General features: G+C 36.4%; 1 protein-coding gene across 1 annotated transcript in view; it reads right to left on the bottom strand.

The window, feature by feature from the left end:
- CEP126 (centrosomal protein 126) overlaps positions 1-26,630 on the bottom strand; it is a 39,954-nt gene extending 13,324 nt beyond the window's left edge. Inside the window, exons 1-5 of the mRNA XM_026855850.1 lie at positions 26,548-26,630; positions 26,340-26,465; positions 17,032-17,177; positions 15,601-15,706; positions 10,110-10,305 (exon numbers count right to left, since the gene is read on the bottom strand). Coding sequence (XP_026711651.1) covers positions 10,110-10,305; positions 15,601-15,706; positions 17,032-17,177; positions 26,340-26,465; positions 26,548-26,630 — 657 coding nt within the window. The remainder of the gene's footprint in view (positions 1-10,109; positions 10,306-15,600; positions 15,707-17,031; positions 17,178-26,339; positions 26,466-26,547) is intronic.
- Positions 26,631-27,472: the final 842 nt, after the last annotated feature.

Here is a 27,472-nt window from a genome sequence, read left to right as displayed (position 1 = left end):
CAGAAAACATCTCTCAGATGTCCTAATCACAGTGATTAACACCTCCCCGCAGTGAAACCCCCTCTTCTCATCTTTCAGAAAGAAGACACTATCATCTGATCTGCGAGGAGAGATCAGGTCTAAGGGCATATGGGAGTCCCATCCACACCCCCAACTTCTCCATTGTACTTTATAGTGATGAATAAGAGCAACTGGCACCATCTGAATCACCACTGGGACAACTTCATGTATGTACTATACAAGCATTTTCTTACTTCTTCATCCAAACACTGAGATGGACAAGATTCCAAATACATATAAACATAAAGGAAAATAAACATATCAACTGTTTGCACAATCTCATATACTCTCTCTTATGGAACTGGAAGTTCACTTCTACACGACCAAGCAGTGAAATGATGTTAAACCATATCTTGGAAAAACTTGGCATGAAAAGCTAAAAGAAACTGCATTAGATATGCAATCTTATGCAAGGAAGATTTTTTTTTTTCATTAGTGACTTTAAGTGGAAAATGTTTCAAGTAGCGAAATCTGTCAATCTAGGTAAGTGAGTATATATCCCTAGGAAATTAAAATAGAATTAACATTTTGAAAATTTACCAAAGAATGTATAAAATCCACTAGTGAATAAGAATGTATTTTCATAGTAAACCTTTTTTTTTTTTTTAAATAAAATTGTTATACTATAATACTGTATATAGCTGTACAAATATTTTAAATTGCAGAATAAAAGCTTAGTGAGTCCTGAAAGACTTTTTATGATTGAATTAAATTTTGTCTTGCACTAAATGTTGAGGTTGGTGCAGTCTTCTGTTATAGTTATGATTTGAGATAAAGAAACTAAATAGAAGAACAAAGAACCAAGCGTAGGGAAGGATTCCCCTTTAGGGAACATTTTCAAACTAAAGCTATACAAACCAGTGTATTTCTAATTGAAACGAATAAATAATGCTTTGTTAGTTATTTATTAACCTTTATGTTTGGCTAAATTATATTGTTAACCTCTGTTTGAACTTCAACAAACAAAGAAAAGGCATATGTTCAGAATTTTCTATACCAGGCCAAATTTAAGAACTAACTTTGAAATTTTCAGATGGAAAAAAGCAGTAAAAAGAAATTATAGGTGTCAGGCTTGCTTTTTGTCTAATTTGGAAACTGAATCTGTATAGCTAAGTATGTGTTTCTAAAATGACTAAGTTTAGCAGAGGAAAAGTTTTGTAAGGATTGATTTAAATAACCCTTTTCCAATAGCAGGTTAACTTAAATTGGTAAATATGGAGGGTGCCAGAAATATTGCAACTTTTAAAAATTAAGATAAAAAAAATTCTGCCCAGTTGTGCTCGAGAGGTTGAAAAAAGACATGATCCTACACTATATATAATTTTACTCTCTTTGTAAAACAAAACCTCATGGGAACACAAAACCTTCAGAAATGTTAGGAACTAAAGAATAAAGGATTTCTCATTTAAACACATACTCACTTTTACTTAGCTCATGCAAATTTAGTTCATTTACATTTATTTTGTTGCATCATACTATTTCATCATTTCACACATTAAAGTTGCTTATCATTCTTATTAAAATATTTACATATATTATTTCCCTTTTTAGCCTACTCTGTAATGAAAATGAATGACATGTTTTCTTGTAAAAATGCATAACTAGAACTACTTCTGCAGACCTAAAAAAGCATTCAACAATTATTCTTTTTTAGGGGTCAATAGAAACAGGGAAATAAACTGGAAATCCCAATGTTTTAATTTGATTTAATCTGTGATAATATTATAGGATCATAAGGAAACAAAAATGTTCATATAGTGAGCTATATATTTTCTGGATTTGCATATTGTTTGTGTTATGTAAGTACAATGTATTGTTTTGCCTGTTGCCTGCATTATCTTATGTCCTAATGCATGAAATCTAAACCCAGCCTGTCCACATACTTGGTATTCTAGGAAAGGGATCACTTATGAGGACTTACAGAGGTCACTTGTATATCTTAAGACTTAGAACAGCTGTGTCAAGGAATTTAATTTCAGTTAAGCACTAAAACAAGAGAAAACATGAGCCTAAGGAATCTTTCATGAGGCCAATGAAAACACAACATTGCAACAAGTAAAATTTTAAGAGAACCTGACAAGTGAGTTTTCTGCCAAAGGACTCTGTCAGAATGCTGTTACACTGAAGAGATGCTATATGTGTATTTGACATTTTCTGCAAAAGAAATGTTGACTGTTAGCACTTCCAAGAGGTGAATGGGAATACTCTTGTGAAGATAAAAGCTGGAAAAATGCTACCTACTCTGAAAACCCAGGCCCTTCACCTCTCACACTACTTCCTATTCTTGATATTTTTGACCGGTTTATTTATAGGAGTTCTTTGTGTGTTATATGTGTGTATATAATAATGTTATACTTCACATTAATTGTGAAGAAAAAGACACCAAGGGTCACACAGATACAAAGCTACCTCTCAAAGACAGCGAGGTATCTAAACACCTTTACTGGTTTTGAGTCTACCAACTATGAAATGGGAAAGTCCATTACAAAATTAATAATCTCTTTTCTATGTGAGTTTGGAAAATATAATGTACATGGCACTACATAATACTGATTTCAGAGAAGATGTGGGCACATCCAAGAAAGAAAATGCTATTGAGGAAGGATTTTGGTGCTTATGTTGCACAAGAGTTCCATTATATTGTGCCAAACCCACCAAAGAAGCTATGAAGGTGTAGGATGACCAGAGTAAAGCTTCCTATCAACACCCATGTCTTTCCTAGGCTAACTTCTAGGTGCCTAATTTTTCCCCAAGCTATCTAGGATACAGAAATTAGCTATCTAAGAACCTGAGTATTTAAAAGGACCTGATTTGCCTGTTTGGAAATCATCACAGGATGCTAGAAATACAGGTTCAAACCTCTTGGGATAAAAAGAACTCTAGTTTCCAGTTTTGTAGGCACTCAGGCACTTCAGTAAGCGATAATGTACTGAAGGATTGTTAAAGTTATCTGAACACTGAATGAACACAGGGTTTCAAGTTCTGACTTCCAGTTTTAATGAAGACCTGAGGTAAGTATATATAACTGTGTAGGAAACAGGTTTTCAGCTCAATGTTTCTCTCTCTTGCTTTCTATTATTTTATTTAGCATCTCAGTACTGAGAGTGCTGATTCTCAGGATCCCTGTTCCAGATGCCTAACGCCCACAGACTAACTTAGTCATTCAGCTCCACAAGTGGAATTCATAATGCTAGTTTTTAAATACTATTAAAATTATTAAATGATTAGATGTTGAGGCACTGAGCACCACTTCATTAGTCCCTTTTTTGTTTGTAACCTATTAATAAGTTTGTTTTGAGCAGGCACCATCTACCCTGCAAATTTAAGGGATGGGGTCATGTGAAAATAGTATGGGACTGCATAACTGAAAACTGCCATAAGGGAAATAGACACAGAGAAAAATTGGACATGCATATGCAATATTAATTTGAGAATTTCTTAACTACTTAACTAATAATCGTGTTAATATTATATATAAAATGCAATGACATAATTTAATGAGTAAATTAATAGTTATTTACAATCTATGTTATATTCAATGTAATTGTGGTTATCCTAAAAAGGAGAGTGGAGATCAGCTAAAACATCCATTTGCACTTCTTTGGAATTTGCAGGCTGTAGAAGAAATGATGTTTTAGACAGTATTTTGTAGATGAAGCTATTTCTAGATAATACATTAGAGACAGAAATGAAAGGCAAACAATTCTCAGAGATTTTTTTTTCCATTTTAAAGCAAAAAAATAATCCTCTCACTGATAGTTAAGGTCTTAATGATGAGACTCAAAGCCATGAAATTATCCTTTTCAGAAAAGTTTTCCAACAAAGTCTGATTTAGGGAGAAAGAACAATAACTGATGGAGGAAAGTATTTCTTTGTCTTCTAGAAAACTCAGAATCTGTCTTCCTGGTTTATTCTTACTCACAAATATAAAAATAGGGCAAAGCCTAAGAATTGAAGAGTTGAATGAACTGGAGCTGTAGAATCAGAAAAAAATTATTAATACTATTTGACCAGTACACACCTCCTAAAAGACCCATAACCATACAGTCTGTGAATATAATTTTTAAAAATAATTCCCATTTCAGCTGAAGGACTATCCTACCAGAACTCTGATTTGCTAAAACATCAGTGTATATTTTTACAGTTTAATTTTTAAAAAAATTTAAAATTAATCAATTAATTAATTAATGTTAATTAATTATTAATTAATGTTAAATTAATTTTTCTTTTAGCAGTGTAAATACATTTCAAAGATGGAACAGTTTTTAATGTTTCCACTCTATCTTATGCACTGCACAGCAGCAACAAAGGCAGAAGGTGGATTTATATTAGGAAATCCTAAAGGTCACATACAGAAATACTCTTAGATTGATAAAATATCCTGAGTTGGAGTGGACCCACAAAGATGATCAAGTCCAAAGCCTGACTCCACACATGGCAATCTAAAAGTTAAACCGTATATCTAAGATTATTTTCTAATATTATGTATTTATACCTGTCCAGAAAAAAAAATTATCCAATGATACAGTTTCATGTAATTGCCAACACTCACTTCATGCTTCATTAATATAATCACTTCTCTTGAAAAAAAAATATTTAGTGACTGTTACGTTACTTGTTTTACAATTTGCATTTTTTCTATCAGATATTTTTCAAGACATACATTCCTCTGAAGAACTTTATAGATATGATTTATAAGAACATGTACAAGATTTCAGCATCTACCTTCCCCTAAACAGCCTCCTGCTATTTTTTCTTCTTGTGGCTGTTTGGAATAGCCTTGTTACAAGATCTTTCAGTCTACTGGATTCCAGTTATTTTTTGCTTATTCCTGTTGTCTGAATTCTGGGTGTTTGGCTTAATACTTTATTTCCCAGTTGGTGAGCCATACTTCCTTATGGAGATATGCCAGTATTGGGTATAAACTGCACAGCAAAGCTCAGGCTACTAAATGCCTCAGAAGTGCTGCTGTGCATTTATAATAATAAATATTAAAAAAGATAGTGAAAGAATTGATTAGGTTTATGTGTACCCAGGTCACCATAAGCCTACTAGGATATAAGCAGAATACTGGAAGAAAAAAGTAGTTATATTCTGTTCTGCTTTCCACTTCACGGAAAGTTTATCTCTTTAAAAAAAAAAAAAAATCCCAAAACACAGCTCTGCTATCTCCAAAGGGGTAGAATTACTGTGGACAGTGATACTTTACTCTTGATGAGAAAACAAGAGATTTCCCAACATCCCCTTGAGACATTAGCATATACTGTCTCCGATAATACCAAGTTATCATAATATAATATAGCATCCTGGCAGATCGCTATACACAAACTTTTTTATCTTCCATTCCCTTCCTGCAAGTGAACGTTATATTATTACTGTAACTGCAGTAAACTACGGTTTTTCCCTCTGTTCCTTTCCTTTAGCTACATTTATGAACATTTTACTCAGTTACAGTAAAACAAAACACTTCAAAAAAAGCTATCAAGTATTGTAGAAATAATTTAGTGCATAGCTATATATAAATATTTCATATATACATATAAATGGATATATGTATATAAATGTTAAACCAAAAATGGAGTTATGCTAATATGTATGGCAATTCTTATGAAAAAGTATATGCTTGTAAAGGAAGAGCAGGTATATACATGAGAGTTCTCAGTTTCCCTGTTTCTGTGGTTTGTGAGCCATCCTGTATGTATAACAACCCTAACTTATCCACAAGCAAGATCTTATTCACGTATTAATCTACCTGTGAAACAAACACTTTTGTACTGAAAATGCTGTTTCAGCTTCAACCCTACATGATCACTGATTTGAGCAGGGCTTTAAATTGAGACAAGACACTCTTCAAATGACTGAACATTCAGACCGCCAGGTACAAAGATTGCAGTGGCATTTTATACAGCAGAGGCTTGGAATAAACCACTATTTTACATGAAAAAACCTTGAGGAATACACAGTCAAAACAAGCTTGAGTATTTGGGTAAAATAATTTAGTCTGGAGATACATTTCAATTTGCCTTTACAGCAAATGTGAATTTTGGATTAGTGAAATAACGTGGAAGACAGTGATATGTTGCAATAATCGTTGAAAGCCAATAATAACTGAACCCCTCTGATCTTGACAAAAGAAAAACGAGTAGGGAAATCACTTGAATTTGTCATACAATTTAAGTGATCAACATAAAATATGTTAACAATCACAGCTACAAGTAAAAAATGGCCAATGTTTCTAGATTTAAGGTGACCACAGAAACTTATTTCAAGTCTTTGAACAGTCTCTTCAAAATCAAGTCTAACCAGTTCCAATGATGTTTTATCCTAACCCTCCCCTTAAGAGTCTGTTTTCCCACTAACTAGCCCGGAGCATTCTACAAGTTCTTGACACTTGCGAGAGACTCTGTACACAGGCACTCCTTTTTTCCATGCTGGTCTTGTCTATGCCTCTGACGAGTTAGACTGATACAATGACCTTGTTTAACTCATCCCAGTCATAAGTCATATTACAAATGGACTTGAAAATGAATTCAGTTTCTCCATCAGTTACCTGAAACATCTTCATTTCATAGCCACAGTCTAACCTCAGAAGAGCAGTAACACAAACAGCTAACAGTGATACAGATCAACTCACTCATGCAAGTAAGGCGATGTCCATACCTATGTGTTTGCGGCATCTGCTGCGTTCATTTAGAGGAACATCACTTAGAAAATACTATTCATTATTTCTCAAAGACTTATTTAATTCTGTATGTAACATATATAAACACACAGAGAATAGGATACAAAATCTTATTGTACTAGAGATAATAAAGAATAACCCTCTGACCTCATGGTTTGGGTTGCAGTTTCTGAGAAATTATAATCTGTGTTCCAGTCCCTATTTCAATAAATACTTAAGTATTTTATGCAAAGAAGAACAATATCCATAGAAAGACTGATAGTGAGTACTTCAACGGCTTCACCGTATGCTTGGAAAAAAAAAGGAGAGCCAAGGTAAAATTCCCACTTCTAACCAATCAGAAAGCGATTTAAATTTGGATTTCACAGATACCACTTGAATAACCTAATAATGGTCATATAAAGGAGGGAAGAGGAAAATACAATCTCCATGTTGTAATCTCTACCTATTTTGTCTGTGAATTAGCTCTTACTTCAAGTATTCTGTTTAAAAAGTGAAACAGTAGAGGTAAGATGTTCATCAATCAAACAGTTTAATTCAAGTATAATGTATTTTTCTGGAACAGCACAAAAATACTGTACTGACCAAAACAATATTGTATGGCCACCAAATTAAAGAGGTGATGAAAAGAAAAAGACAAAAGGTATCTGAATAATACTGTTCCTTATCACAGTTAAGCCATTTTAATGGAAATTTTCTAAATAATTCAGTTCAAGGCAGGTGCTAGAAATGGAAAATTTCAACATAAACAGGAACATTTGGAAAAATAATAAGCCCATGAGAGTAATGTCTTTTGGTGAAAAGCTGCATGCAGTTTTAGCTAAAGACTGTGCTACCAGCTCCATGTTAAAGATTTTGTTTATGCCTGCAACAAAACCAGGAAAGGACTGTGCAACAAAACGTTTGATTTCAAATGAAGTTAACAATATTAATTTCTTCAAAACAGAACGTACTTATGGACATATTACAAAAAATAATTTGATGTACTGGCTCAGATGTAACTGCCCCACAAAAGAAAATCTAATGCTCTCAATATTTTAAGCAAAATAATTTTTGAGAATTGTAGAAGAGCCCCTAAAAACCAAAACCTGGCTTACTGTTGAAACTACACATTATTTTAGGGATGGAAAGCAGGGAACACACCAAATCTACTGGTCAGGGTCTACATAGGACTTTATTGCCCTGTAGGAAAGAAAAGAATTTTAGGAATCTTTATAATCCTGCTGGGCCTGTAAAAACAGAAACAAAGAGAGGTCAAAGGATCTCAATGGATGGTTAGACTGCAAAGCATGTGCACAGTGAAATACTTTGACATTAGTTTCAGAAAGGCAAGCACTGTTGGAATGACTTTGGACAACTGACAGTAACAAGATTACTGAAGACTGTTCATGTCAGTAAGAGTATTATAAATAATTATAAAGTATAAATTTTATAAGTAGAAGTATTATAAATACTATTTCACATCACAGGAAGTCAAAATGCACATGCATACCAGAACAATCCAAGCATCACACTTCCAAAATTCAGGCCTTAGAACAATGACAACAGCTTTCTTGACTATTTTTCTAATCAGAGTCCAAAGCATGCAATTTCAAGGAAAAAAGTCCGAATGTTTGAAGTATAAATATTTACAATTTGAAACTATTTATCAGAGGGAAGAAGCTGAGCAACCCCTAGTGGTAGCAGAAAAATACATTCTGGAAAAAAAAAAGCAAAATTTTTTACAGGACTAAAGGATTTTCAAAAATACATTAATTTGTAAACAAATTACTATATTATATGCAGTGTCCACAGCTGATGACAACATTTAGAAAAAAAATATAAGTAAAAAATCATGCATGACTCACATCAGTTTTTCCCCTAGAATTCGATTAGAATGTGATAATTGTGTTTGATAAAATACACTACAATTTAGTTGCCTCACAATATATTAAGAAGAATATTTTAATACATTTTTCTCAAAGAGATTGCAATTTTTATCCTATTTCTAAGATGTCCTAGTGTAGCTACTGCCAAATTCAGCATCATCATTTAGGGAGGGATTTGCAAACACTATAACAATGAAACACAAAATGTGTTATATTCGTATTTTGTTTGAAAGTGGTAATCTAAAATTCAGTCTTATCAGCTCTCTTTATAAAGTGCCATTTTCTCTTCCTCCTTTCATTCTTGGAAATAAGAATGAACACTAATCAACAACCTTGCAGTACAAACTGTACTTTCTGTCTTCTCAAACTTTTTGAAGTTTACTCCAGTTGAGTGAGATTTTATGTGTTAGTCATCAGCTGCTCAAGATTCTCATGAATACCCATCAGAACAAAGTAGGTACAAAGACAGAGATGAATGTGCCTGGAAACATCAGTATCAAAGAACTCAAAATATATCTGAAATGTATACAGTCTTTCAAAAGTTATCCATATATATGCATCAAAAGGAAAAGCCATTGCTCTGTTTTCATCAATTACTCCATGCCTGTAGCAGTCACCAATATAAAGGGACTGTGCTTCATAGAGTCAAGGTCATTTCACACACCACGAGTCCAGATACCAGTAGATAATATTATAGAAATAAATAAATGAGCCCAAAATTACGTCCTCTTGTTTAAAAAAAAATGTAATATTGAAGATAGTATTTCCAAAATCACAGACAATACTGACAGATCTAAAATCACAATTGAAAGTGCAGTTATAGGAAATAATTTTGGAGCTCAGTTCTTCTTTCACTGTGTTTCTGAGGTCAATTTTGAAACTGATTTTGGGTTAAATAATTAGTTTAGGCAGAAAGTTAATGGGCTTGTTACAGGAACACCTGCATCTATTCCAAAGATGACAAAAAGGGATCTCAAGACACTTGAAGTCAATCTCTTAAGAAATCACCACACGCTGGGGAAAAAAAAAGAAACAAAAAAATCCCCAACATTTGACCTATCATAATTATACTGCTGTAGCATTTTTCACTGAGTTGTAGCAATCAGCAAAGCAGGAACTTAAGTGTGAATTGCAAGCTGCCAATTTAAGTTTGGAGCTAGCACAAGATCCCTGTGATAGACTAATGGCTAGCTACTTCGGAGCCAAGAAGTCTGACATACAAATCTTAGATTCACAGAAAGAATGACAGCACGACAGATATCTCTGAAGAATTTGTGAAAATATTCTTACAAACATTTTGAAAGCTCTCTGATTTCTTACTGAAAAATATGCATAATTTTACTATAAATAATCTATTGGTAGGGCATAGTACAGCGTGCTCTCAGGTGTTGTCTACTTCGTAAATAGTAATTAACAGAGTTTTCATTTTTATCACATTCAAGAAAACTTCTATTACATTCAAGAAGCACCATGTAATGAATCACATGGAAATATCATACCTCCAAGTTGCTGAGATTCTGTTTTTCAAGATGTTGCATTTCTGTCAGATTTTTCTGGAAGAGAAGTCGTCTACTATCCACATTTGTTCTACTGCTCTCTTGTATTGTTTTATCCCAGCCAACCATTGCTGAAATCTGCTTCTGATGGGAAGAACTGTTTCTAGATGCTGATGAGGATGAAGTGTCATCTGTGTTTCTTGATGCAAGCAAATAACTTATTACTTTGGCTTATTTCTATGCATCAACTGTACACTTTTAAACATGATCCTTTCCAAAAGTATATATCAAAAATATATGCCTGGCAAGTAAAGGACAGCTATACTATATATAACTACAGGTGGTGCTGTTAGTACTATCTAAAAGTGTCCAACACTTTCCATTTTAAACCTTCTCTTCTATTATTTATAAATAGTCAGACTTTTCTGATTGGGTTGTTGGGTGACTGCCTCAGGATGAATTAATCTGAAAAATGTCAGCCAACAGTTTTGTCATTTACAGAAGTGGAACACAGAGGTGTTTCTTTTTTTTTTTTAAAAAAAAACCCCAACCAAAACAAACAAGAAAAATGGCCTTTATTTTTGAATAAGGTTGGCTTGTATAGAGGGTAACTATATACTGATGCTGTCAGATATTCCCTTACTTCAAATAGCAAGAAGGCTTTGTAGTGTCTAGAGACCCCAACTCTTCTGATGATGTGTAATGGCAGTAATGTGGTCCATTAATGAATTTATATTTGCTACCTGGAAAAAAAATAATCTTTGGAGTAGCTAGTCTAGCTGCATACTGTGTGGTCAGGGTCAACCCAAATTAAGATAGAGGAAACCATAGGATGAGAATTAGCAAGAACTATGGGGTTGGCTGACACCCAGAAATCAAAGAAGCCAAAAAGTATGTGAAGCCAAATGACAAGGAAAATGTGCTATCAGAGACTAGGAAAGCAGGGAGTGTGTAACAAGATATGTTCAAGAATAAAAAGCAGATAGAACTGGAACAAGGCTGAGTGAGATCACTAAGAATAGGAAACAAGCTCTGGAAAACAAGAAGCAAGAAGTAGGTAGATATCAAGGATGACAAAAATAAGACACGAGTAGCTTTAACCAGTAAGAAAGGTAGGCTTTAAAAAAAATCAAAAATAACCCACGCACCAAAACCATCAGCTCATAGGTAGATCAAGGTTGAGCCTTCTGGAAGTATAAGTATTAACAGGTTGCCTGCTATGCTTGACTACCTAGGTGGAACAGTTTAGTGAAGGACACTGATCCTGTCTTTTGGCTCCAACCAGGTTCAAGGGCCCTAAATGCCTTAAGTCTGGCAAAGCAGCAGGTACAGAAATCTCTCATCTGATCCATGCTTTCATCTGTTCAGCAGAGCCACAACTGTTACAGCTGGTTAGAAAGCCAAGCTTATGTCTCACTGTATTAGGATCAGTTGTTATACTCCACAATGATTGCAAATGGAGAATAGGTCTTGGAAACAGACTATCAGTATAAACTTTCAGTAAAGTCCTTAGCAACATCAAGATAATCCCTTAAATATTGCTAAATTGGGTGAAGGTGTTTAGCTAAATTTGTGGCAAAAGTGAACTTGTAGTCTACATGAGACTAAATATGAAAAACATATACTTCCACATATTTCCCTCTTTTTTTTTTTCTTTCTTTTTTCCAGAATCTGGCCTGACAAGATGATCTACCATGCACACTTTACCCATCCTCATTTCCAGTGAAGGTGATGGTGAAGATGATGGTTCCTTTCATATATGGGCAATATGCAGTGGAGGAATTTATAAAAAGATATGACTATTTCATGCCACACAAAGCTATCTCCCTTCACAGCTGGCACCCCTATTGAGCAAATTTGACCAGTGCAGTCTCACAATATGTACACAGACCTCATCCTCCTCTACTGCCTATCCAGCAGAGATGCATTATTAGGAAACTTGTATTGTTCCTAGCTGGAGACGGCTACCACATGTCTAATATGTGTACTCAGTAACCCCTTTCCTTCATTTCTCTCAATTTCCTCAGCTTAAGTTTCCACAGTTCTTTCTTCATGAATCTTCTTCATCCTCTTTCTGTATCTAAAATTATGCTCCCTGTTAAAAGCAATCCCTTTTTAGTACATCTGTGTCACATGGATATTTAGTCTAATGAGACCTTTTTCTGTATTTATTACAATACTTATAATTTTAGGTCAATGGAAAATGGAAACTTTCATCCCATCAAGATTATTATTTTTCAGAAGATTTTATACAATAGTCTGAAAAGGCTGGCATATATTGGGTAGAGACTAAAAAAGAATTTATTATTTCTGATGAGATGGCTAATAGCAAAAAAGGGAAAACAACTTCTCATATTTATTTATAGAACTCAGAAAACTGCCTTCTGTATTTTTCTGAATGGGAGATCTTTCCTATCCAAAAAAGTTTCTGCACTTACCCACTTTTAAAGACTTTGTTACTGTGAACCAGACTGATATACAACTGGCTCTCAAAATATCTGGTTTTGGTTGTGGTGGGTTTTTTTTGTTTTGTTTTTGGTTTTGGTTTTTGGTTTTTTTGGGGGGGGGATGGTGTGAGTAGAATTTTCTTAATATCTATGTGGATGTTTAAACTGTTTATATTTATAAAAGTTTGTACATTCCAACTTTTTTTTAGAGAACATTTTTGATTTGTCATAATTAAGTTTCTATCTATTCCAGACCTAATCAAATACTACCATTTTCAAACACAAATAGGGAAATATATCTTGTACAAAGAGCAGCACACCATTTACACACCTAATGTGAACACATCCCAATGCCTGTTGGCTAATGAGTTAATCTTTCCTTTCGAATTTAATTCCTAAACCTTACTAGAAGCAGAGTAGCTCTACCTCAAGCACAGAATACAATCTCTCACTCATTAGGTGTTCCAGGATTTTCTGTCCTTCTCCATAAGGAGGTAATATGTCTCAATTGCTTAATTTAATTTTTTACAACTTTTAAAACATAGACATTAAGAATTCTAAAACCTTATAAAAATTCACCTATATCCAGTTGGGTCTGCAGCCATATTTATCTTGATTATTTAATACAGTATTCGTGTCTTCCCTTAAAAGGGGACTCTCAATGAATTCTATACATTCTATTTCTGAGTGAGGGTGAATTCTAAAGATACAAGATTTTTGGCTTGAGTGTTTATAGAAGAGTAAGAAGAGACAGAAATATAGAAAGGAATTTACTACCTCATGTGAGTTAGTTATTAGCTCTTCCAAAATTTCCAATTGAAAGGATTATAAGACATTTTTAAAGATTTATAGCTCAGAACTGGTGAGTTCTGAAGAACCTTCATCTTTGAGAACCTTCTCAAAATGCTTTTTTGTATCAAAGCTTACCTTGCTGTACTGATTTTAAATAAATTTCTTTGCCCTCTAAGAGAATTTTGCACAATTTTTGGAACCAAGGCTGAAAACACAGAAATGCCACTTTTATGACCCATGAAAACTATAGCTGCCAAACAAAAACTGAAAGGAACAACCCCAGAGTAACATATTCTGCAGCAGGCCAGAAGAATCTATGCTGCATAACACATGTTCAGTTTGAATCCCAGTGCTTAGTAAGGGATTGTGTGAGATGCAGACAGAAATGCATAGAGTATTTTTGGTCACAAGGAAGGAAGACATTGTTAGCATTCAATAAGCAAAGCTTTATTTCCTATTAATTTGCATACCTTGTCCCTATACACAAGCCTGTACTGCAATCACATATTTTTTTTTTTTTTTCCTCATTATCATACCCATAACATTCTCTGCCTTCTTCACCCACTCAATAAGGCTCCTTTTCCAAGTCTCCTAGTTACTAGCTGGGGAAAAGGAAGCACATTCTGTAGTAGTTTCCAAGATAATCGTGTTTTGTCTTATCCATACTAACTAGCCTGTGAATTGCCAATAGGTCAAAATGGACTCAACTTTTAAACTTATTTCATGCTGGTGTCACTCGTTTGAATAATTTCTTCCTTGCCCAATTGCCAGTTTCAAACTTGTAGAAATATAATTATCTTTGAGATTCTTATCTCTCTCTCAAATTTGGTTAATAGGTGAACATAAACTGTAAAAGAATATGAACACATAAATTTATTTTCCTTAGGAAATGAGGTTATAAAAATGAAAATCAGGAAAAACCCACCCTTACTACAGGATAGTGAGTTTTTAAAATTATGCAAATATAATATGGAGTGACATCAGTGTCATACTGTCAGAAATGATAAGTGGTTTGAAGAGGTCCTGAGAGAAAAATGTGAGCCCCTGAGACACAAGGAGCAGTTTGAAGATGAAAAACAAAGAAACAAATGATAAAGGCAGGGGTAAAAGGCACTGAGCTGCTGTCCTTAATTAATCCCCTGAGTGAAGTGAGACAAGCAATCAGAAACCCTGAGACAGGGCTCAGAAACTTCCGCATTTCTTTGCCAAAATTTCAATTTATATTTAGCAGGTAGATTTGTTTGTTTGTTTTTATGGCTGCAATCCTCCTTTATTATGTCAATCCAGTGTAATAGTTGCAGAACTCTGCATGTTGACCAGCAAATAGCATGAGTATTTATCTCTAAGAGGTATGAAATATTTTCTCAATTGCCCAGTTTATTGCCTGAAAACATGTATTAATCAGCAGTGGATATGTAATCACACTGAATATTAACATCACAATGAAGAACACAATGAAGATCAAAAGTAGAGACCCCTTTTTAGACATAATTTACCTCTATTCTGAACATCTGCACAAGTTACAGCATGCAGAAAATAATTATAATAATAGTAATAACAAAAGCAGCAATGACAAAAATATAATCCTGAACTGAAGAATTAAAGAAATGAGAGATAAGGAAGGGGATAATCAGGAAGGAGGATTATCTATCATAGCTGACAGATGAACTATGCATAAACAGTCTGTGATAAGCAGGTGTCTTAGAAAAAGTGTTTGGGTAGAGTGAAAAGTATGCGATTCAAATTGTATGCGATATAAAATGAAACTGCACGTGAAATTGTTATCAGGACGCTCAAGATAGGTACAGAGGATGAGAAATTTAAAGGAATGGCAATTGGTAAGAAGATAAGATCATGGGATGAATACACAAACTAAATTATCCTTGAATGTAAAAAGGAAACAAAAATCTAGATGAGAATAAGAAATCATCTAGACAGAATACTTTACAATTCACAGAATAGCAGATGGTTTGATAACCATGGCAATCTGAGTCAGGCTATAATGAAATGGAGACCAGTTTAGCCCTGACTATTCCCAGAATTCCATTGAAGGGGAAAGGTTTGTGTCATTTCCTCTGCTGTTTTATCAAATGGACACAAACAACTCAAGGATGTTTCATAATGTTTCATTGGAAGAGTTCAAAGAAAGGCTTTCTTTGCCACAGTTTCTTAAAGAGTAATTAATTGTCTGCTGTTTACTGAATACACTAGGCAATTTATTTCCTTTGATCGTCAGAGTAAACAGAAATGCTTACCTGAAGTTGGTTTTGTTTCTGCTGGGCAAGCACAGTCCTGGTGTTAAAACTAATCCTTTAATTTGTTCAAGAGCTTCTTCTAACTGAAAAGCTGCTTTTCTCTGGACTAGAGGGATTAGAGTAAAAAACACAATGGAAAAAAAATATTTCTAAAATGGAAATATTTTACCATAAATGGTTTGGTTAAGTTTCTGAAGTTTGGAAGCCTAAATCCAGACTGTTACAATAAACTGAGTGGTTTAGCATCATTAAACATGCTGGAACATCTCTAGTTCCCCTGAAACAAAATCTCAGCCTATTTACAGTAACACATGTACTCAACAGTTTTGCTATTTGTTTTTAGACTGCACAGTTGAAAAAGTATGAGGTTAAAAAATCCAGCACTAACTTTGTTTTTACATCAGGATTACTCTGTTCATGCTCTAAACCAAAGATATGTGCAGATATTTTATAGAGGCCAAATTGTAACTTAGTAATAGAACCAGTGGGAGAAAGAGAGTCCAGAGAGGCATAAGGTGTTGGATCTTTCAAGTAAGTTGGGTAGAAAGTGGCAGAGGCAGAATTGCTATAAGAAAAAAAAAATTGTGATTCATTGTATTGCTACACAGTCTAGGCTGTCAGTAGAGCTATGAATAAGCCCTAAACCAGTACTTTCTATTTTGTTATTTTAATTTGATATTTGATCTTGAAGTCAGAGACATTATCTCACAGTTGGCACAATTGCAGTTGGGAGAGTAAATCTGTTAAAGAATACCTAAGTAATATACCATATTGTAAGAGTTTCAACACTGGAAAGTTGACTTGAAATCAGACTTGGCTGATGCAGTTAAAAACTTCTGCCAATCTGCACTGATTCCAAGAAAGCAGGAACTGAGTTGAAGTGATCATTACTTCCCAGCAACGAGAGAACAGCTTAAAAAGCTGACTAATTCAGCAAAAGTTATGTAATACATTAGGATATGCTCGGACTGCTTTTATTTAATGATAAACAAAATGCACATTCTTGAATATTTAATATACAGGGGTTCAAATAGCAGATCATTATCTACTGAAAGATACTATCATTAGTAGCTTTCAGAGGCTTTGTAACACCTCACAGCCAGCTGTGAAAGCACAGGATTGTAAACCCACTGCAGTGAAAAGAAGTGGGGAAAACCCAGGCAGTTACAATATACCAAGGAGGTGAGGTACTTACTGTGACAGGAATATAATGAAATATCTCACAGCACAATTTTTAGAAAAAAAATGGTTTTTTTTTAATTCCCTCTACCCAATTTTCTCATATCTATAAGATCTGAGCTTCTTGTCAATTAAGTTTTACTTATATGATCTCAAGTGATTTTAGTGAAGTTAATTGTTCTGTTTTCCTCAAATTCTATTAATAGAAAAAAAGTTGTGTTGTGAATAATGGTTAAATTTTAATTTACAAACCTATCTGCTTGTGCTGAGAAAAAGGCAGATGAGCACGCTGGAACTTATCAGTTGCTTCCTGAAGTTTATTTTTCCTCTGCTGCAGAACTTGTTCTCTAAATCTTTGTTCTTTTTCTTCTGCTTGCTTCTGTCTTTCTTCAAAGGCTCTGTATTTAAGAAGCAAAAGTAGATGATCCTTACGTTTTCTAATTACATTTACCAAAATATTAGTAACTTACCTGCTTATCAATTTGCAATTTCAGTACAAAAGCTTGCTTGTTCATAAATTAATTGCTATAAACATCAACACAGCTAGATTTTTATGGTTCATCTGAATGTAAATGGGTAAAGAGACACACCATAATGTTTTTATTTTTCAGCCTCAGCCAGAGATTTGATTCTTTCTTATACGTGAATTAACATGCAGATTATCAACCAGTTTTTGTCACCAATATGACTTCTACCGCAGTCTTTATATTAACACCTAAATGTATCACAGTAGGCAGATCAATAGGAAGGTGAGCTGCAAAAGCTGTGTGTGTGTGTGTCTGCGTGTGCCTTTCATGAGCTGCTGGGGAAACAGTAGCAGTTTAGAAATATGAGATTTCCCAATTTTATGGACAAATTATTACATTTCATCAATAGAAACCGAAGACAAAATAGATAACATTTTTTAAAAAAGTGAAAACGTAAACAGATTCCATGTAGCTATTCAAACCTTAAATCACAAAGACTACACACTTGCATTCCTGCCATTGAGTGCATCTTAAAACTCCGTCCCATATCATAAGGGGAAACTGGAAGTTATGTAACATCTGATCCTCCTTTCTTCAATACTACACCTCCAGTACTACCAATGTTAAGGTCAAGAAAGACAGAAAGACAGTGGTGGAGCATATGAAAAGCCAAAAGCAAGTAGAAAGACAAAATGCGCAAAAGGATTCACTGCTTTTGCTAATGTATGTAGCACTAATGTTCTCCAAGGTCAGGAATCAAAATGCCAGTGAAGAACACAAGCAATTACTGCTTCTACTTTGGAAGTACATTCCCCTCAGTAAGGTACAGATCTCCCAGCAGCAGTATTCCTCACAATTGTCTTGGATCACAAGAACTGCTGAGACTACATCCTATAATGTATACAGATGGTAGCTTATGTTTTATTTTAACAACCTCTTTATTGCAAATGACACTTATAGTTACACTTTCAAAAATCCAGGTGAATTTCTATGACTCAAGGAAACTCTTCTTCTAGAGATGTTATAAAACTCTGCAGCTTCAAATGAATGATAAGACAGAAGATTGACTTGTGCAAAGAGAAGCAATTAAATTATGATCCCAACACTGCAAATTTCATTTGCAGACTTCAGTTTTCCAGCAAGCAGGAATGGCTTCACATGAGGCATGAGGTGAAGCCAGACAAGCAGTTATCCAAAAACCAGAAAAAATCTGCAAAGAACTCTGTCCACATAAAATGTCTTATTGCAATTTGGTTAAAATTTCACAGGCACTTTAATTGTTCATACAATCCAGAGGTTAGAACTAAAAAAGTGCAACTAGAGTTCATTGTCAACTTTCAGTATTCCTGTATTTCACTCATATTAAAATCTGATACAGAAATCCACAGTATTTTACAGCTTTATCCTGACTAAAGAAACAGGAAAATCACAACAGAGGAAACAGATTTGCTTATCCTAGTTGGTACTTTAAACACATTCTTCTTAATCCCCTTAATATTTCTAGAAGCTGCTCAAGAAGGCCTTCAGTTGAACTGTAGTCATTAAATTCAGACACGTGGGAAATTCTACAACTTTGCACCTGGAGTAATTCCAGCATATAACTCCAAAAAGGAAAGAGTAAATTCTGACAGAGTCTTTATTTATTTCTTTTTTAAACGATTCTGGAGCATGACTTAGCTGCACTCTTCCACATTCCTAATAACTGACATTAAAAAAAAAGACTGTTTTTTCTATATAGCTGGAAATGGTAAGTCCAAATGCTGATGCAAGAGGTCTTTTTCACCACAGCTCATCATGATCACTATTTGGTTTGGATTAAGACATGAGGGAGAAAAATGATCTTATTTTAAATGTAAGAAAATTCATTAAAGATACTCAGTGAAGTCTGTACCATTAACTTCCTGACCTCACAGAATGTAAATTGTGACACCCAGGTGCATTATGTAAAATAAATAATTTTACAAATGCACATTGACATCTTAGAGAAAAACAGTTAAAGCAAATGTTTGTTCATCCACTCTTCTTAAGCCACCAGCTTAGGTTCATATCACAGATGTAACATTGGCAAAAGAGTATGGCTTTAAGATGGAGAGTTAGCAGAAGAATTTCCTGACTGGTGTTTTCTTAACCCAGTTTTTCTGTCTACTATAAACAACTCAGTGGTGCAGCAATTTTTGAAATGGCTGCCAAAATGTTTATAGTGAATTTGGAATACGAAACTTAAAATATTTAGCAGTTTCACATATACAGACATTATGTGGAAGGTATTTTTATGTTGAAAACAGTATGACTAGATGGTGGAACTATTTCCTGGTTAATTTTATTAAATTATCTTCCCAGTGAAGTGATGGATGCTACATTCCCAGGTGGACTAAATGCTTACTACTGCCTTGGATGAAAATAAAAAAAGGAATATATACAGTGCCTATGGAATGCTATGAAATGAACCTTTTGACAGTGAGTTGATATTATTCAACCATTGCTATATCATGTTTGCAAATCAGTGCACACGAATGTTAAAATTGAGGTAGAAGGGTATTTGTATACTTAAAGACAACAGAAAGTTCAAGAAAAGGCTAGAATGGGGTGTCACACTCAAAATCCCCTTCCTGGGCAAACAGGAAACACACCTTGCATCCTTAAAAGGATCTGTGGACATTGCCCACAGATCAATTTTTTTCTTTATGTGAGATACTTACCAGGACTATAAGAACAAGTATTTATTCCCTCATTCTCTTTGATTATCATATGCTGAATACAAAAGGACAGCCTCAAATTGCTGTAAGGGCTTCAGAAGAACCAATCCTTAACAATGCCATAGAAGCTCACAGAAGGCTGTCCCGCAAAATAGCCCAAAGGTTCACAATGCCTGCACTATCCACTGGTTGTTACACTCCAAATCTTGTTTATAGGCAAAAAGTAAGCACACCTTATACAAAGCCAAGAATTTTTTTGTTAGCATAATTCAAATCTTAATAGTCTAATCATTCTTAATGCAGATATAATTGTTACCAAAAATTAATAGAATACTTCTGTACAGGGAAAGCCTCAAAAATAGTGATGAAACAGTTTGAACTGTTATTCACACATTGACTTTCAACCCCTTTTCCTGATGCTCACACTTTCATTGCTCTTCTGTGTCCCAAGGCTGGTAGTTGCATTTTGGCGGTGCTGGGGTGTTATGGTGAGCTATCAGGACCTGGAGTGCCTTCACCAGGAACAATATGATGTTCATGTCAATGCTTTCTTCTTTCTCACCTCAGGATCCAGTTGGAGTCCTTTTTATATTTGCTGACATGCTTTTACACTTTTGTTCTTTCTTCAGCAATTTGCAGCTCCACAGTACCTCCAAATATTCCATACATGGTGCCTTTTACATATATTACATACTATTCTTTTGTTCTCTTTGTTACCCCTAAAGCCAGTTTTGTCAGATCTAGGTCTGCTTTTCTTGAATCAACTATTGGTGAGTTGTTGATAGCTGTGGGGTCTCCAGTGCCAAGCCTGTGCACCATCTCCTATCATCCCCTGCCTGTACCCTACGCCGCATCCTGCACCTCCAGTTCTCAAGGCCTCTGCTATCGTACCAGGCCTGTATTTCCCTACACTACATCACTATGTTAAAGTCATAAATATCTCATTCTCTACATAGAATAACTGCTTGTTACTGCAATCTATATAAAACCATGATCATACCGTAAAAAGATAAACAAAGGCAAAATAAATTAGCCACAGACACCTGGTCAATTAGAGAAATTGCTGTTACAGCTAAACCAAGCAACACAAAGCTGCGGGCAGGTCAAGAAAAGTTCAGAGAGAGCAAGCTTGGCAAGCATCTGTCCTGAGGCCTTGCAAATTCAGCACAATCCTGTGGCCTGTTACCAGAAATGGCAATACTGCATTTCACATCTACATGGTTACAGTGTCAACTACTTTTCACAGTTTCACTCTAATGTAGAAAGCAATACGGAATTCTGAATGCTTTGCACACCTGTTTACCAAGTGCTAACATTTTTCTCGTATTTCTGGCACTAGACTGTTTTCATTTCCTATCAGCAAAACTGATGAATAATTTAAAGAGCTTTGATTAAATTATCAATGATAATCAGCCAGTAGATGGAGCACAAAGCTTGTGCATATGTTGAAATTAAAGTATTTTTGAAAAAACAACAGTAATGGGAATAGACTGGAAACTTGACATAAATTGGGAAAGCATTTCCTTCCCCAGTTACAACAGATGGATTAGCTATTCAGATTTCAAGGTAATTTAACATGCTGAACCAAGATAGTGAACTGTAAGGTTTATTTAAAAATGCACATAGACAACTGCATTTCCAGAATCAACCAACTACCTGCAGCGAGTAACATCACAGTAAAATGGGATGCATATTAGAGCAGGAAGGCTAAAGTCCCCAGCAAATCGGCAGCTGATATTTAGAAAGGTTTGTGGTATATAAACACAAAATATGATATCCTATTCATTTTCATCAAGTATGTGTTTGGTCAGTAGCTCTTATTTCCAGGATACTGGTATTTAAACAAAGTATCTGTCAGCTACTGTCCCACAGAATATTTAATTCTTAAACTATCTTGAAATTGCAATTTCATGTATCAGTGAGACAATAAAGGAATTACTTTCTTGATACTCTGGCAACTTGTGGAAAGATAATCAGTAGGCTGTTTGTTTGCTGTGTTGCTCTTAACACAAAACTAAGGAGCTTGGTCAGTAGAAGAGATGCAAAGAAACTGATGGCATCAGATAGGAATATGGGTGCCTCTAAGTATTCACTTAGTCACAAAGCTCTGTGACTTAAGTTACTGAGACTTTGCTTTCCAAAGCTATACTTGCTCTTTTCTGTGCAAGTGATACTTTTGTCTTCCACTAATAAACCAATTAACTGAGCACATCTGGACAGAAGTTGAATATTTTTAATGCTGAAGCAGCTGCATTTTAGAGGTACTGACAACAGATCAGTACAACACAGCCAGGGAAAAATTAATGACAAGTACCTTTAGAAAAGGCTGAAAACAGAAGACTTCAACCTGCAAGCTCTCTGCATAAGCAGTTCTCATTAGCTTCAAAACTGCTGGGCACTAGGGGCTATCAGCCTTGGTATAACCTTGTTTAAAGGTAAGCTGGTGGTGGTTCTTAAAAAAAAAAAAAGAAAAAAACACACAGAAAAAGTTTTCCTCCACAATGTGGAGTGACAGAAGATGAGAATAGAGCAGAAGCTCTGCTATATCTTCCCTAGATCTGTTTGCTAAAGGGAATTCACTGTTAATACTTTTCAGCAGAGGCATAAATTTAAGGTTGACGTTAAATTTATAACTTATAAATTGATAAGTTAAACTTGATAAACTTGTGCAAAGAAATTACTGTCTTGGTAGACGAGGGGGGAGCAGTGAATATTGTCTATGTGGACTTCACTAAGGCTGTTGATACTGTCTCCCATAAGATCCTCATAGATGATCTGCTGATGTACAGGCTGGATTAGCAGACAGAGAGGTGAACTGAAAACTGGCTGAATGCCTGGGCCCAGAGGTTGGTGATTAGTGGCACAAAAGACTGGTTGGAGGCCAGTACCTAGCGGTGTATCCCAGGGGTCAATACTGGGCCCAGTTCTGTTTAACATCATTATTCAAAGAATCATTTAGGTTGGAAAAGACCTTAAAGATCATCAAGTTCAACCGCAAACCTAACACTGCCAAGCCTACCACTACACCATGTCATAAGCGCCATGTCGACATGTCTTTTAAATACCTCCAGGGATGGTGACTCCACCACTTCTCTGGGGAGACTATTCCAATGCTTGACAACCCCTTCAGTGAAGAAGTTTTTCCTAATATCCAATCTAAACCTCCCCTGCCACAACTGGATGCCATTTCCTCTCGTCCTATCACTTGTTACCTGAAAGAAAAGACCAACACCCACCTGGCTACAACCTCCTTTCAGGTAGCTGTAGAGAGTGTAAGGTCTCCCCTGAAGATCCCTTTCTCCAGGTTAAACAACCCCAGCTCCCTCAGCTGCTGCTCATAAGACTTGTGCTCCAGACCCTGCACCAGCTCCGTTGCCCTTCTCTGGACACGCTCCAGCCCCTCAATGTCTTTCCTGTAGTGAGGGGCCCAAAACTGAACACAGTATTCAAGGTGCAGCCTCACCAGTGCCAAGTACGGGGGGACAGTCACTTCCCTAGTCCTGCTGGCCACATTATTTTTGACACAAGACAGGATGCCATTGGCCTTCTTGGCCAGTTGTTGACCAAACATGATCTGGATGATGAGGCAGACTGTACTCTTAGCAAGTTTGCACATGACACCAAACTAGGAAAAGCAGCTGATACACCAGAGTTGTACATCCAGAAGGACCTCAACAGCCTGGGGAAATGGGCTGATGGGAACCTCATGAAATTGAACAAGAGGAAGTGCAAAGTCCTGTACCTGGGGAGGAACAACCCCAGGCACCAACATATTCTGGGGGCCACCCAGCTGGAAAGCAGCCTTGTAGAAAAGGACCTGTGGGTCCTGGTGTAGCCCAGGTCGAACATGAGCAGCAATGGGTCCTTGCTGTGAAGGCCAATGGTATCCTGGGCTGCACAAGGCAAAGTACTGCCAGGGCGTGGAGGGAGGGATGTAATCCTTGCCCTCTCCTCAGCACTGCTGAGGCCATACCTGGAAAACAGTGTCCGGTTCTGGGCTCCTCTGTACAAGAGAGACATGGACATACTGGAGAGAGTCCAATGAAGGGCCACAAAGATGATGAAGGCACTGGAACATCTCTCCTAGGAGGAAAGACTGAAAGCTGTGACTCTTCAGCCTGGGGAAAAGAAAGCTCAGGGAGGATCTTATTAATGTCTATGGATACCTGAAAGGAGGGTACAAAAAGGTCGGAGCCAGTTTCTTTTCATTGGTGCTCAGTGACAGGACCAGAGGCAATGGTCACAAACTGAAACACAGGAGGTTCTTCTGAGGATTGGGAAACACTTTTTTTACTGTGAGGATGACTGAGCACTGGCATGGGTTGCCCAGAGAGGTTGTGGAGTCTCCATCCTTGGAGATGCTCGAAAGCTGGTCCTGGACAACCAGCACTAGGTGGCCCTGCTTGACCAGTGTGGTTGGACCAGATGACCTCAAGAGGGCCCTTCAAAACTCAACCACTCTGTGTGAAGGTTGGAAGTAGAAAATACTGTTATACTTCACACTGCACTCATTTCTACTCTCCACATGTTGAAAGAAAAAAAATATGAAACAATTTCAGTTTTGAAATTATAAACCAGGTGCCAAGAATAACTTCTGATACATGCCTGTAAGCCCTGTCAGGGAGAATTTAGGGTGCTGCCAGGTAGAATGTGGAGCTTAAGGAAGTCATGCTACCCTTGAGAAACCATCATCATAGCCAACACTTTTACACGTGTTACAAAGCTAATGGATCTTGGCTCATACACAGATTTGAGACATGACCTGATGGTTGATCAATCACTTCCTACCTGCATAACTGTCAGGAAAAAAATACTCAGTTTCAAGGAACTTTTTATTTCCAAATTACTTTCCTCCATATATGCAATGACCCATAATTCTGAATTATATTTCACAGCTTATTAATACTGTATGCACTTACCACCTTTCTAACATTAGACAAATAACTCCTTTTCAGTTATTAGGGGAAGACTTGTCACCACAGGCTTCCATTTGAACCACTTATTATGCTTGTAGTTCTGACATTCTCAGTTATCACAAATGGAAATAATTTCATTTTATGAATACCTAAATTTTTAACGGGCTCACCTGAGTAACTTGGATTTATACTGTGTTTCTTAAGGATCCAATGAAATACATATGGAAATGTATTTATGTATCAATGAGTTTTAGTGTAACTACACCACTGTCAAAAATACGCAGGCTGTCTGGTATTTGCTTTTACATTAGAGTATAATATTTCAGGACCAGTAATACAATAAGCAGTGTTCATCTGAGATGCGTAGCGTTACAGTGGTACTGTTGCATAAAACTAAATAAGATATTTAATCTTTCGGTTGAGACTCAGTTTATTATCTGCAAAGGTTGTGAGTCGCACAGTCTTGAACCACTCCCAAGTGATTATACTTCCTCTTCAATTCTTCTCAATATTGCAAAACATATGCTGACAGCACATACTGTCAAGCTAAATTGGCAGTATAAACAACATCTACTGTCTCTCTTAAGAGTTATCAACATATTTCAGTAAGTAAACATTGCACAACGGAAATCATCTGATAAAGGAACTATGGGGGATGAGCACTAACGAGTTAACACCAGGCAGGGGAACCTGGCCTGAGGCTGGGGGCTTGCAAGAAGGAACCCCTCTGCCTCTACAGTATACACAGACGAGTCTCCTGCATGTGCAAGTACCATCTCAATGCTAGGGAAAAGCTTCCTATGCCTATTAAACTACTTACAGAACTTCACTGAAACATCTCAGAATATAATTTACTTAATCCATTTGTCACAGAGTATTTCATCACTGCATTCTCATGTATGCAGAAAGACAGAATATTCAAAGCTCTGTTTAAAATGTCAATCAATACAGAATAACTTTATTACAAATATAATCCAGTACTAGAAAGACTTTGAATTGTTTACAGGGAAGTGGGAGCACAAAGCCCTACCACACAGGGCTGGCTGTGCAGCTGTTACACCATGCAGATGGAAAAGCCTACACTTCAGAAGGACACGACAACTGTCTGCCGGCTGACCCGGAGCGTACACCTGAATGCATTATTCACACATTCCTTGGAGCTAATAAAAACCAGAAGAATACTAGAAATGCAGATCAGAGCCACAAGATGAAAACACTACTTAACCTTCTAAAAACCAAGAGGTGACTACAGTGAGTTTCCAAGAAGTAGCAAATAAATCAGAATACTCTTCTTCTTATATTTTATTTGTCCCATAGCAAGAAACTGGAAAGGCAAAACTTTCAGCCTAGATTCCTCTAGAATAAAGCAGTGAGGATATTTAACGAAGTGAACATGCAAATAGAAATATATTGAGCTGTCTCAAGGTTCTGACTCTTTTTTTTTTTTGCAATCTCCCACCAAAGGAACCGCAGTTACTTACCTTCTTCTTCTGTTTGTCTCTATCAAATATTTCTGTGCCCTACTCCGACATATTTTTTGACCTTCTTTCAATGCCCGACGTTCTTCTTCTAAATCCTGTTCAAAATGAAACGTTAAAGCTCTATCCCTAGTATTGTGTTAAGGACAATGGGAACTCTATCAAACAGCTCATCAAAAGATAGATAGCCTGTTTGATTGATCTTATATACCTTTTGGGGAATGGGCAAACTTTATCCATGAGATACAAAATGCTGATGCGCCTTTTGACAAAGTACACAACAGTTGGTCCCATAATTGTATATTATCATCCTAACTAACTTTATGTTAATTCAGAAAAAAGATGTAATTGCATTTTAATGTTACTGTGATTTTAAGAGAGGCTTTGCACTCATCTTTTATGGTATCAGCAGATGCAAAATCTCCCCTTTATTACGTTTATCTGCAGAGACATCTTTTTGTTGTTAACTAAATATGTAACATATGCATATATATCACAGAATCACAGAATTGTCTAGGTTGGAAAAGACCTTGAAGATCATCTAGTCCAACCATTACCCTAACACAGACAGTTCCCAACTACACCAGATCCCTCAGCGCTATGTCAACCCGACTGTTCCAACACCTCCAGGGATGGGGACTCCACCACCTCTCTGGGCAGCCCATTCCAACGCCTGACAACCCCTTCTGGAAAGAAATGCTTCCCAATATCCAGTCTAAACCTTCCCTGGCACAACTTGAGGCCGTTCTCTCTTGTCCTTTCGCTTACTAGTTGGTTAAAGAGACTCATCCCCAGCTCTCTGCACCCTCCTTTCAGGGAGCTGTAGAGGGCGATGAGGTCTCCCCTCAGCCTCCTCTTCTCCAGACTAAACCCCCCCAGTTCCCTCAGCCGCTCCCCGTACGACCTGTGCTCCAGACCCTGCACCAGCTCCGTTGCCCTTCTCTGGACACGCTCGAGTCATTCAATGTCCTTTTTGGAGTGAGGGGCCCAAAACTGAACACAGGAATCGAGGGGCGGCCTCACCAGTGCCGAGTACAGGGGTCAGATCCCTTCCCTGTCCCTGCTGGCCACGCTATTGCTGACACAAGCCAGGATGCCATTGGCCTTCTTGGCCCCCTGGGCACACTGCTGGCTCC

Source organism: Athene cunicularia (genome assembly GCF_003259725.1).
Source record: "Athene cunicularia isolate RWA chromosome 1 unlocalized genomic scaffold, athCun1 chr1_part1, whole genome shotgun sequence".
NCBI lineage: Eukaryota > Metazoa > Chordata > Aves > Strigiformes > Strigidae > Athene > Athene cunicularia.
This window is presented reverse-complemented; position numbering and strand designations above follow the sequence as displayed.